Source organism: Bombyx mandarina, chromosome 04 (genome assembly GCF_030267445.1).
Source record: "Bombyx mandarina strain Sakado chromosome 04, ASM3026744v2".
Classification (NCBI taxonomy): Eukaryota; Metazoa; Arthropoda; class Insecta; order Lepidoptera; family Bombycidae; genus Bombyx; species Bombyx mandarina.
In genome coordinates, this window is record NC_143211.1 from 6270147 (window position 1) to 6282463 (window position 12317).

General features: G+C 34.5%; 1 protein-coding gene across 10 annotated transcripts in view; it reads left to right on the forward strand.

Moving 5' to 3' along the window:
* Positions 1-12317, forward strand: part of USP (RXR type hormone receptor) — a 54721-nt gene that overhangs the window by 15988 nt on the left and 26416 nt on the right. For all 10 annotated transcript variants that reach the window (XM_028183991.2, XM_028183987.2, XM_089727017.1 and 7 more), the window contains one exon: positions 4984-5188. In XM_028183991.2, the coding sequence (XP_028039792.1) occupies positions 4984-5188 (205 nt within the window). The remainder of the gene's footprint in view (positions 1-4983; positions 5189-12317) is intronic.

Genomic DNA, 12317 nt, shown 5'->3' on the forward strand with positions numbered 1-12317 from the left:
TAAGCGTCTATAATCATGTTTCGCACATACCATTGACGATCTTCTAACGCTTAAAAATGATTTTTTGTTTGTTTATTCGTGTTTTTATGTTCGCGTGTTATTTATACCGTGGAAGCTTTATACAATTGCAGGTTATTCACATAGGAAGACTTTTTTTTAATATTGTTATTGCCATCAATGTACTGTATGTAGGATGCGCGCGTGTCGTTTCAACAAATCGGTGGTATCGTTTTCAATATCTAAGATTTTGTGAACCAATGCTTGTGGACAGACGTCACGTACATGTAAACGTGTACGTACATGTGTATATGAGTCGTCTATTATCAAAGGTGGCAATCTGTGCATTTGGACAAAAAAATGTTATTGATATGTCAATACAGATTGATTTGAATATAATCGTCTCCTTCAAAGAATACGGTTCAAAACCTGCATTAAATAAAGGCTAATACTTAACCTGTTATTTATCTAAGATGTCGTTCAGAATAGTTTTGTAACTGCCAATGGAATATAAAAGTCAATAATTCGTTTTTCTGATTTACCAATAATTGTCCAAAAGTCACATTGCCGCCTTTGATAATAGTCGACTTATATAACAGTTTGTGTTCAGTTTTGAACCAGTTACTTGTCGTTTAAAAGGCAGACGCGACGGCTAAAGAATATTAGCGAATAACGTGTAGACTGTAGAATACACTAGACTTCGGTTTACAATAAATATTAATTAATAGTTTTAAACGGAATAAGTTTTTTTTGTCCCTTTGAACATTGGTTACTATAAGTTTATTTACATTATAACATTCAACACATCGAACAATACATATTTGTATTCAAACATCAAAGGAACAATTCTCTTACCAAGAGAAACATGTATACATAAATGAATCAATACTTTGCTCCGATTTGACTTGATTTATTCCACGTGTAAAATTTTTATTCGTCAAACACACGGTACACATTTTATTTTTAGTCATACCATCTCCTAAGAGAGGTAATAAGCTCTACTCAGAAATAAATTATATTCAAGTGCTTTGTCAAGTTACTCGTTCCATCACTTTGCTTTGTAAATATGACCTTTTCGGGTAATCCAACCAAATTCGAAACCGGGTATGTTTTTGATGTATTTATTTTCTTGGTACACACTTAGACGTGTTTATGTCTTTTATGTATTTTTATTATGCAGGTATAATAGATTTTTATATTGCAAAAATGCGGTTTACTTACGGTGGTAGGCCACATTGTATGCTCGCAAGGGCAGATACCGCCATGCTTAAATCTGTCGCGTAGCAGTCATGCGTTCCCGTCTGAAAGGTTGGGCAGTCATTAAATAATTAAGACTTGGATATCGTATCTCAAAGTGTGTGGTGACATTAACGTTGTCAAGACAAAGTGGGCCGTAAAATCGTTCACCCAACTACGCCAAGAAAATACCAAAGTATAATTAATTAAGGTAAAATATAAAAGAAAAACAAGTAATTACATAATTGTAAAGATTTAGAATTAACCTAATATAAAACCGAACAAAATAACGTTTTGATTAAAATTAAAACTATAAATTAATCTTTTTTTTTTATTGCTTAAATGGGTGGACGAGATCACAGTCCACCTGACGTTAAGTGGTTACTGGGGCTCATAGACATCTACAACGCAAATGCGCCACCCACTTTGAGATATAAGTTCTAAGGTCTCATTATAGCTACAACGGCTGACCCACCCTTCAAACCGAAACGCATTACTGCTTCCCGGCAGAAATAGGCAGGGTGGTGGTACCTACGCGTGCGGACTTACAAGAGATCCTACCACCAGTAAAACTAAATAAAAAGTAAAAGTAAATCAACTATGCATTGACTTCAGTAAAACATACGTACTCGTGCATCTTAATTTTTGTTCCGCAACGAACAAAACCGGACGTCTTATTAATAAGAAAACACAATTATTATTTTTTATAGAGCAATTAAAAACAAAAGGGAAACAGTCCGAAAATTCGTATACTAGTATGTTTCATGATTTTCGACGTCTGCCGTGAAGCAGTAATGCGTTTCGGTCTGAAGGGTAGGGCAGCCGTTGTAACTATACTGAGATCTTAGAACTTATATCTCAGGGTGGGTGGCGCATTTTCGTTGGAGATGTCTATGGGCTCCAGTAACCACTTAACACCGGGTGGGCTGTGAGCTCGTCCATACATGTAAGCAATAAAAATAAAAAATAAACTTTTTCGATATAATCTCATTGTTTTGACAGAATTAAAATACGGGCAATTTTCTTACGAAAACAGACAATAACAATCAGTAAGTCTATGTTATAAAGTTGATGTGGAATTATTGCGTTTGAAAATAATTGTGCTATATAGACAAATTAATGCGATTATTACACTAGAACGGAACGCTTTAGAAAATGAAACTTGTTTATTATTTTATCATCAAGAGTGAGTGCCAGAGTGAACATTAATTTAAAGAATTGTTTTTATTAGAGGTCCCGCAGTAGTCGAAATTCGACTATAATGAATTGGAATTGTAAGTTTGTACACTATTATGATTGTATTTTATACTTCTATATATAATCTATATATATCTATATATAATCACAAATTTCGCCAAGACTACACTATAAAAAAATATTAATAAAGTCAAACAATATTTAATCTATTCTCAATTTGACAACAGACGTCAAGAACAAAATTTTGACAATAAATAGTATGCATGCGTGTGTGCGTCAAATACATGGTATGTAGTGTGTGTAATGTTTTCTTTATTGATTTAATGTATCTTTTATGCATTATTTTAAAAAAATATTAGCATTGTGCACTTCTATATTCTCTATAAGTGTGGAAAATTTCATACTCCTCCGTCCGCGCAATTTTCGTAAAAAGGGATACAAAGTTTTTGCTTTACGTATTAATATATAGATATATAGATGTATATAATCAAGAATTCGATTATTCATATCTTTGTCTGTTCATACATTGAAATGACATTCGAAAGGTGAGAATAACTTGTTGCGCAATATTTTAAATAATTCTCGTATACAAAGAACAAAATTGAAATGGTAACGTTATTTATTATATAGTTTGATCTCACATAAGTCAAGTAAACTATTAACCTTTTTTTATATAGGAGTTTGGCTCCAACGCCTTTGGCATTGATTTTGCCAATGTCACAATAGGCACGAAAATGACAGGTGCTTAGAGAGAGAAAAAATATTAAATACAAATAAATTTGATCAGTTTTTCCATACGCGAATCTGTGATTTTAAGTACAGCACAAACAAATATATTATTATGTTAGACTAACTACATTAAAGATAAATATGTAGCAGATAAAAATTTACATAGAATATTTACATGTTTATAATAGACTAAAGTTAATAAAGAAATAATATTAATAGGCCGGAGAATGTCTTTTGGAAGGATATCGTAAAGAGGGGATACGATATTGGGGCAGAAGTTGTGTTTTCTTCGTTTTCCACAAGTCGTAGGCATAATTAAAACTACTGAAATTATTTAATTTTCGCGTTTTTATTGTCATTATATTATTTTTCATATTACGAATACCTTAGAGTTTTAGAGGCTACGAACGGCAAACATTTTTTAAAAATTAAATTTACGTTTTCGACTAGAACCATGACCGGTGCCTGGAATGCCTAAAAGGACCGGGAGTGTATCGGGAGGATTCGAAATGACTCCATTTTATATAGTTTGAAGGTTAGGTGGACTCCTTTGAGCACTTTAAGATCCTTGAAGTAAAACTTCTAATCTCAAGTGGACAATGTGGCCAGTAACAATAAGTTTCAGATGGTTTGAGAGTTCCGCCGCATAATCTAGACAAAATCGATAGAGACGCACAGAATACTTTCATGTCGTTAAACATCACTTATATAATATTATAAAGAGGAAAGATTTGTTTGTTTGTTTGTTTCGAATAGGCTCCAAAACTACTGGACCGATTTGAAAAATTCTTTTTCCATTAGAAGCCGACATTGTCCCTGATGAACATAGGCTACTTTTTTTTAATTTTTTTTTATTTTATTTTTTTGCTTTCATGTGTGTTTTAATGTTTCCGAAGCGAAGCGAGGGCGGGTCGCTAGTCACTTATACAAGAACTGAGGCAGAATATTATTAAAATATACTGTCTATACCTAGAGAAATTATTTATTCTACAGTAAAGTATATTCGCGCGTATTTCAGACGAATAGAATACAACTAAGTAAATATTGTCATACCAGCACTCTTTCTTTTCATTAAGCATGGTATATATCATATTTTTGTATAATAGAAATAGGAAAATAAATGTTTTTTTTATTTTTTATTGCTTAGATGGGTGGACGAGCTCACAGCCCACCTGGTGTTAAGTGGTTACTGGAGCCCATAGACATCCACAACGTAAATGCGCCACCCACCTTGAGATGTAAGTTCTAAGGTCTCAGTATAGTTACAACGGCTGCCACATCCTTCAAACCGAAACGCATTACCGCTTCACGGCAGAAATAGGCAGGGCGGTGGTACCCACCCGCGCGGACTCACAAGAGGTCCTACCACCAGTAATTACGCAAATTACAATTTTGCGGGTTTCATTTTTATTACACGATGTTATTCCTTCACCGTGGAAGTCAATCGTGAACATTTAATGGAAATATGTATAATATGTACTTGTTTAAGCCATAAGCAGTCGAAACCATTATTATATTTCTTTAACATATCACAATATTTAGCGTGTCCTATTATTATGGTTAAATGTAGCATAAATGATCTCTTATCTTAGTAATAACATGATAGATGAAAAACAGCTAAAACGTATTTAATCGGCACGAAGCAAACATTCAAATTCAGAGGCGTACTACGCCTCGATCGTTCTCTAAATTAAACAAACTTAATTAAGCTGTGTAAGTTGGGGTCGTTACCTATGAACTTAATTAGAGAATTACTGTTCGCTTAGCTTACGGTGATCTTGATCACGGGATTTTTCCAGCGTTGATTGGTTGTTTTTATTGCAGGGCTGAACATAGAGTCAGGGTTTATGTCGCCTATGTCACCGCCCGAAATGAAGCCAGATACGGCGATGCTCGACGGTTTCCGAGACGACTCGACGCCGCCCCCTCCCTTCAAGAATTATCCCCCTAACCATCCCTTGAGCGGCTCAAAGCATCTATGCTCCATATGTGGTGACAGAGCCTCGGGCAAACATTACGGAGTATACAGGTAAGCTGGATCGGGGTAACCAGATTTATGTTTCTTTTTGTTAAACTTGTCCCTTGTCTTTGTATCATTATCTTAAAGAATACTTATAAGTAATGTGATGATAATAATGTTTATTGTTTTGCTACATAAAAGGTATGCCTTATATTATACAAAAAAAATATTTAATAAATATATATCGGGGTCTTAATGCTGTAAGCACTTATATGATACTGTCGTCACAAAAAGGTATCAAGCACAATGCAGAGTAAAATCTTGCTATTTTCTGCATTTTTGGGTCCACGATGGTAAAACGTAACTGGTTTCAGTGATGAATGAGTCATTTGCCAAATTCCTGTGTCGGGTACATTACAGCGAATGCATTATATTTTTATTTAAATACGAATTATAAGTAAACATTGGCAACTAAGTTGTGTGCATCAGTGAATAAACACTTACATCAAAGCACGAAGGTTACCGTTGACGCTGCATGTGTTAACGAATGGAAATTTTATTTGCGTCACATGAAAAAAATATATTACAGAGAACATCCAAGGGTACGATCGTTGCTGATAACTGTTTTATATATTTTTTTCTTTGTGTAAATAATGGATAGACGACTTCCAGATGATCTCGTGCCCTTCAAATGGGAATACCTAATAACTTCGCGGTGGAAATAGACAGGATTCACAGTTATCTGTGAGGCTTTAGATATTTATAGATATACAGCTCAGACTGGTGAAAGAGCTCCCTGCCCGTATGCTGTGAAGTGTTTACCGAAGTGCCGTCATGAATGCCGTCGCCCATTTTAAATTTCAAGTCACAATTGTATAGCACAATGACTCTTCCATCCTTCAAAATGGAACGCATTACTGCTTCGCGGCAGAAGGCATACAGATTGACAGTCAATTATAGTTACTCTAACTTAGGTAGGTACATTCATATACATGTCGGGGAAGACCACATTTTTTAAAACCATCGGCAGACATCGTAGGGGCGAAAAGAGTGATCGAGCTAAGAGAAATATTGAGTACACCAATGACGTTTGTTGTCTTAGAATAATAATTTACTGGTGGTAGGACCTCTTTTGAGTCTGCGCGGGTAGGTACCACCGCCCTGACTATTTCTGCCGTGAAGCAGTAACGCGTTTCGGTTTGAAGGGTGGGGCAGTCGTTGTTACTATACTTGAGACTTTAGGACTTATATCTCAAGATGGGTGGCGCATTTACGTCGTATATGTCTATGGGCTCCAGTAACCACTAAACACCAGGTGGGCTCGTCCACCCATCTAGTAATAAAAAAAAAAATTACAAATCTTCTCTTGACGTTAGCAAACGAAAACGAATGACAGTTCTTAGGACGGAGGCACCGCTCTTCAAGAAGGCTGATTGATAAGTGTGATGGCGCCTCTATGCGCCTCCATCAGCTAGGCTATGTCGTAGCACGAAGTTAGCCGAGGTCCGACGATACCGCAATCGCGCTGCCATCTCTCGGGAATCGTGCAGCATTTCGTTTAGCTACCAAACTAATGACCGTCTCCGACATACATGTGTTAAATGACATTGTTTCTTCACCGTGGAAGTCGTTCGTGAACATAATTCGGGGACGGATTTACTAAAAAAAATATATACCTGTCTTGGGACCCGAACCGCGGCATAGTCGCAGAACGTAAAACTCTAAACCAAAACACACAAAGACCTTGCCTATCTGATCTATCAGACTATGGATTTTCATAAAACTTTTCCGTTCTAAAAGAGTAATAATGTGTATATGTATATATGTTTACTGTAAAAAAAAACTTGAACCTTACATTCCTAAATTGCAAGAAGATAATTGAATTTATAAAATAATACATAACTAAATCTCTAGTGCTCTTAAAGGCAATGCATGCGATTTTCTAGAGGTTCCCAATACAAAGGTTTTTCATATTATCTTTCTGGTATATAGTAATTATTACGTGACACTATAATTAAATAATTTGTAAGCATTGATACTTTTCAAAAACATAAAATATCAATTCAAATAAATGATTATACGATCTACGTAGATTGTTGTATAATTTGAATTGAAGATTATCTTAAAGAATGTTTGAAGAAGAAAATTAGTTTTTTTTTAAACGACTACATAATATATCGTTCTGTACAAGCCAGCCAATTAAAATATCGAATCGAATATACATATACATATTTTGTAATGCTTCTGCAGATGAACACGTTTTCGATCAAAAAGCTGAGTAAGTTTTGAAATCTCGGATCCTTCGTAATAGTATTTGCGGAGTTGATAAGAAAACTCAGACGGTCCGGTCTAGACAGTTAAGTACACCGATGTCTACGGTGAAATCGGTGTACTGGATGAAGACGTCTTGTGTATAAACGTATAAGCGTATCGTATAAGCCAGTTATTGTTCGCGTGCAAAACGAGAATTACGTCAAGGCATGCGCAAAATTAAAGATTTTACACCATCTCATTATTCTTTTAACTATTTAATTACTTTTTTTTTTAAAGGGATTTTATGACCTGGTAACTAAGACCTTTAGGTCATGTCTTATTTTAATTTATATTCTTATCTTTATGAAAAATTATAATATGGAGTGAAATGAAATGAAGATGATTAATTTGAGACATTAATCAACCGGGAAAAAAATTAAATGAAATGAGATGGGATGATACGGGATGAAATATAATCTCAGTAAAATGGTGGTCGTTTACTGAGATTTTTTCAGTGGACTTTTTGAGGGAACTCAAGAAGCTTCGTCCAACGGCTTTGTTTCATTTTCCCACATTTGGGCACTTTCACAGATTTTAAACAGTTAATAAACCACCGTTATTACACATTTAAACCTGAAGAAACACTAAATAGACAAAATAAAACATATCACACAACTTCACTCCTCGCGTTCCCACCAAAAAGTCCTATTTAATTGTTTTATCCGTGGTTAACCTGTTAAAATATGTGTAAACTAACTATTCAGAAGACCTAAATTCTTCTCAGGTGATGTGATAATATACTAATACTATATATATTTTATATGGATCTAATCTAGATCATTTGCAATTCTATCGATCACCGTCGCCTGTATATGTCATTGAAGAGTTTTTTTGGCCTTGAGAATTTTTTAATACTGATTTGTCAGGCGCAAGTCCGAAAGCAGGTACTTAAAGGTTCATGTTTTTTTTTTTTTCATATCTTAAATTCAAAAAATGGCATTATGCTCTTGTCTATATATTAAATGATGAAACGTGTTGTTGGTTTTAGCTTCCTCGTTTTGTAGTGAACGATAATAGCAAAAAAATCTTGTTAGTGTGTATATAGACAAATTGCATTTATGTTTCGTTGCTAGGAAGAACCGATTATGTTCTTAATTTACTAAGATCTGGAAACAGTAACGATATGTTTATGGGTAGCAGTTTGAATGATTATGGTATGTAATTTTTTTTAGAAATATTTTATAATACGTCGATGTATTGAGATTTTTTTGGTAAAGGGAACGAAACACACAAACGCACACACACACATTATTATGCTCAACTATTTTGAGCCACTTTTAGATGTGGAAAAATGTGAACACAATTTTACTGTCACTGCTGCTGGCGCAAAATACAACAGAGCGTACTTGCTTCACAGAAACATTTAAAATTTTGTATCAAAAAAATTCAAACGTTGTGTTATTTCACGTAAAACGCCAAAAAACATATCATATTATCTTCGCTTCGTGTAAACACTTTACGACAACACGTATACAACATAAACTTGTTTTTGGCCCGACGTACGAAGACGTGATACATAGGTAGAGATAGGTTCATAACGTCTGTATCTATTTTTATCTCACAGTTTTTTCTATGAATAGCTTTAATAGGTGTTCCCGATTCTCTAATGACCTAATAATGTATTTATAAAATTATAAATTATCACGTTTGAAGTCGTCGTGGCCTAAAGGATAAGACGTTCGGTGCACTCGTATCTAGCGATGCACCGGTGTTCGAATCGAAGTTATTGTGCATACCCCTCGAACTTCTTGGAGCTTCGTTCTTACTTCAGAAGCTAAAGTCCGTGTTATGTACACGACAGATTTTGTTACTAGTCATGTTTGGGCCCATATGTTGGTATGCCTGCCTAATTTCTCTAGCCCTCCCAATTAAGGTAACAGCCCTAGAAACTAGAATGACGTTTAGATCTGAAATTCTCAGTTTATTTGTAGTAAATAGTTCACACTCAACACGACTAATAAGACAAACCGGTGAAGGCAAAAATTTAAACAAAAGCTAAATGCAAATTAAAATTGAAAACTCGGTTAAAGGTTTCGCAATAAAACGAAAGCAGCTTAAAAAATAATCTAAACTTTTCTCATACCTAGTATTTGCCAAAAATGTTTGTGGTCAGTACGTACGACAATAATTTCTCCAGGACATATTAATTTTGCGTTCCGCTATATTTGTCCTGGAAGTTTATTATAATAAAATCGTTAACTTTTAATGTAAATGTTTTTATGCTTTGTGGCTACAAAGGCTAAACATTGAATTAAATTGAATGGAGTTGTGTTTTTGACTTTTTCATTGAAATTACCTTGATCTGTATTAATAATACAATAATATTTATTATTGGTTTTTTTAACAGTTGGAATTTATTAATACAATAGCGCGAATGATACCCGCTGGAAATATCATAAAATGTTTAATATGGCCCTAAAGAAAATTTCAAATAAACTCGCACTTCGGATAGTAAATTATAACTTAATTTGATATTATTGACGATAACTATTATAGTTTGGTTTTGATCGATCTTTCAATTAATAATAACGTTAATGGCTAATCTGAATTCAATCAGTATTAATGTAGGTCCTGGAAGTTTTAATGAGCCTTCGACAGAAACCCGAATGATTTAAAACCAAAGTGAGTAAGATTTAGGGCTTGCGTCAGATGTCTCCGTTCGAGTGATTCATGGACAAAAATTTTACTACGCAGTACATGGAGGCTTCAAAACAATATTGGACGGCGTAATACAAAAAGGACTCATTATCGTTTTTGACGAGGATGACTTGAATCAATATGAATAACTTCATTCAATTAACATTGGAATCACCGATCGTCTGGTTTGATACCGTCGCGTGAAAAAGTGCTCGTAGATATTTTACGAGACAATTAATTAAGGTTTCGATTCAGCTGAAAGACTTTTTCATCCTAGTGTATTCCGATATGTGTTGATAAGTAACTCATAAATAAAAAGTTTTTTATAATTATTTGTTAAAGGTTTTCTCGGTACGCAAAATCGTTTCACCTTGACAACTTACAATACAAACAAAATTATGTATACGGTATGTGTAATCATGTTAAATATGCTCATTATTTCTCATTTAGTGTTTATTCAAACTTAATTTGGATATTTTTTAATAAATAAATTATCTGACATATGCTGCTGATTTTATGATAAACTAGCGACCCGCCCTCGCTTCGCTTCGGAAACTGTAATTTATTATTGATTTCTCCACTATTTAATGGATGTTATTATACATATAAACCTTCCTCTTCAATCACTCTATCTTTTAAAAAAAACCGCATCAAAATCCGTTGCGTAGTTTTAAAGATTTAAGCATACATAGGGACAGACAGATATAGGGACAGAGAAAGCGACTTTGTTTTATACTATGTAGTGATATTAAGTGACTGATAGCATTTCAAAATTTTTTATTAGTCAATGTATTGTTAATAAAGTTGTACAGTAACGAACTACAAAGCCGATAGAAAATTCTCGTGAAATCGATCAGCAATCGTTAAACGAAGATTTTGTGTACGCCTTCTAATCGAATTCAAGGTATAAAGAAGAACGTGGCTATCAATTCGGAGAGCATATTATTGTAGCGTATTTTTATTTGTACAGAATGAATGACAAACATTTACACAGCCAAGTGTCAACTGAGTTTATAGAATAAGGGTCATCAATACCCTTCAAATGAACGTTTGGAACGGATGGATTATCGATAGCATCGCCTGGCGGTGAGTGGTCAGCGTTGATCATAGGCCATCAGCAGTGCATAGCAAAGACAAGGTGCTGCCTACTGAAAAATAAACTAAGCGTTTTGTGTGACTCTTGAGAAACCAGATGGATTGTTTAGGGTGCTACAACGGGTGGTTACTAGCTCGATATTGGTCGTTTTCTATGATATGTAACCGGGTAGACTATTATTGTACAAGGACCTCTTGTTGTTGTTGTTGTTGTAATCCTAGGGTACCCCGTTGGTACACAGGGCCCTCACAAGTTGTCTCCACTTGACCTTGTCCTGTCTTTTCTACTTGACATCACTCCAGGTCACGTCGTCAGTCCTCATTTCGCTCTCCACGGTGCCTAGTCAAGTGTGTACAGGGCGATCAGGTTTTAAGGACCTTTCACGAACCAATTATATCCATCAAACATCAATATAAAGATATCGAAGAAACGTGAACATTAAAATATAAAAAGCGAAATCGAAAAGACGAGAGTAAAATAAATTATCAAGCAGCGGTGGTCTTGCGGAACAAACATACCGAATGTTCGCGTGATTTACGTAATCACGTCATTATATACAATTTGTATCCTGATTATGTTGAACTTAAGATCTCTACGATTACTTGTATATAAAACATGTATGCGAATTTTACGTATTTATAACATACTAGATGATGACCGAGCTTCGCTCGGTTTTTTTTTTGATAACGCCATCTTGTTGTGTCTTTAAAGCGGTTAGTTGCCCTCAATTAAGAAAAATAGTATTATTATTCGCCAATAGATGTCGGGAAGAGTTGATTATTGAAAACACGAATAAAACAACATTTACTCAAAATAAATCGTAGCTAGATCGATTTATCGCCCCCAAAATCCCCTGTATACTAAATTTTATGAAAATCGTTGGGAGCCGTTTCCGAGATTCAGATTATATACATATATATTAATATACAAGAATTGCTTGTTTAAAGGTATAAGATTCTTAGGGCTTTTCGGATCCGTAGACATAATTAAAACTATTATTTTCTTCAAATATTTTTCGACATTTCGAATACCTTACCGACGACTAATATGTTTAACAATGTAAAAGTATCTTTATTTAAATTTGGTATACAAAATTTTTTTGGTAAGCGCAAACATTTGGTTGATTGTTTCCAAGCTCGTGTAGATGTTGAT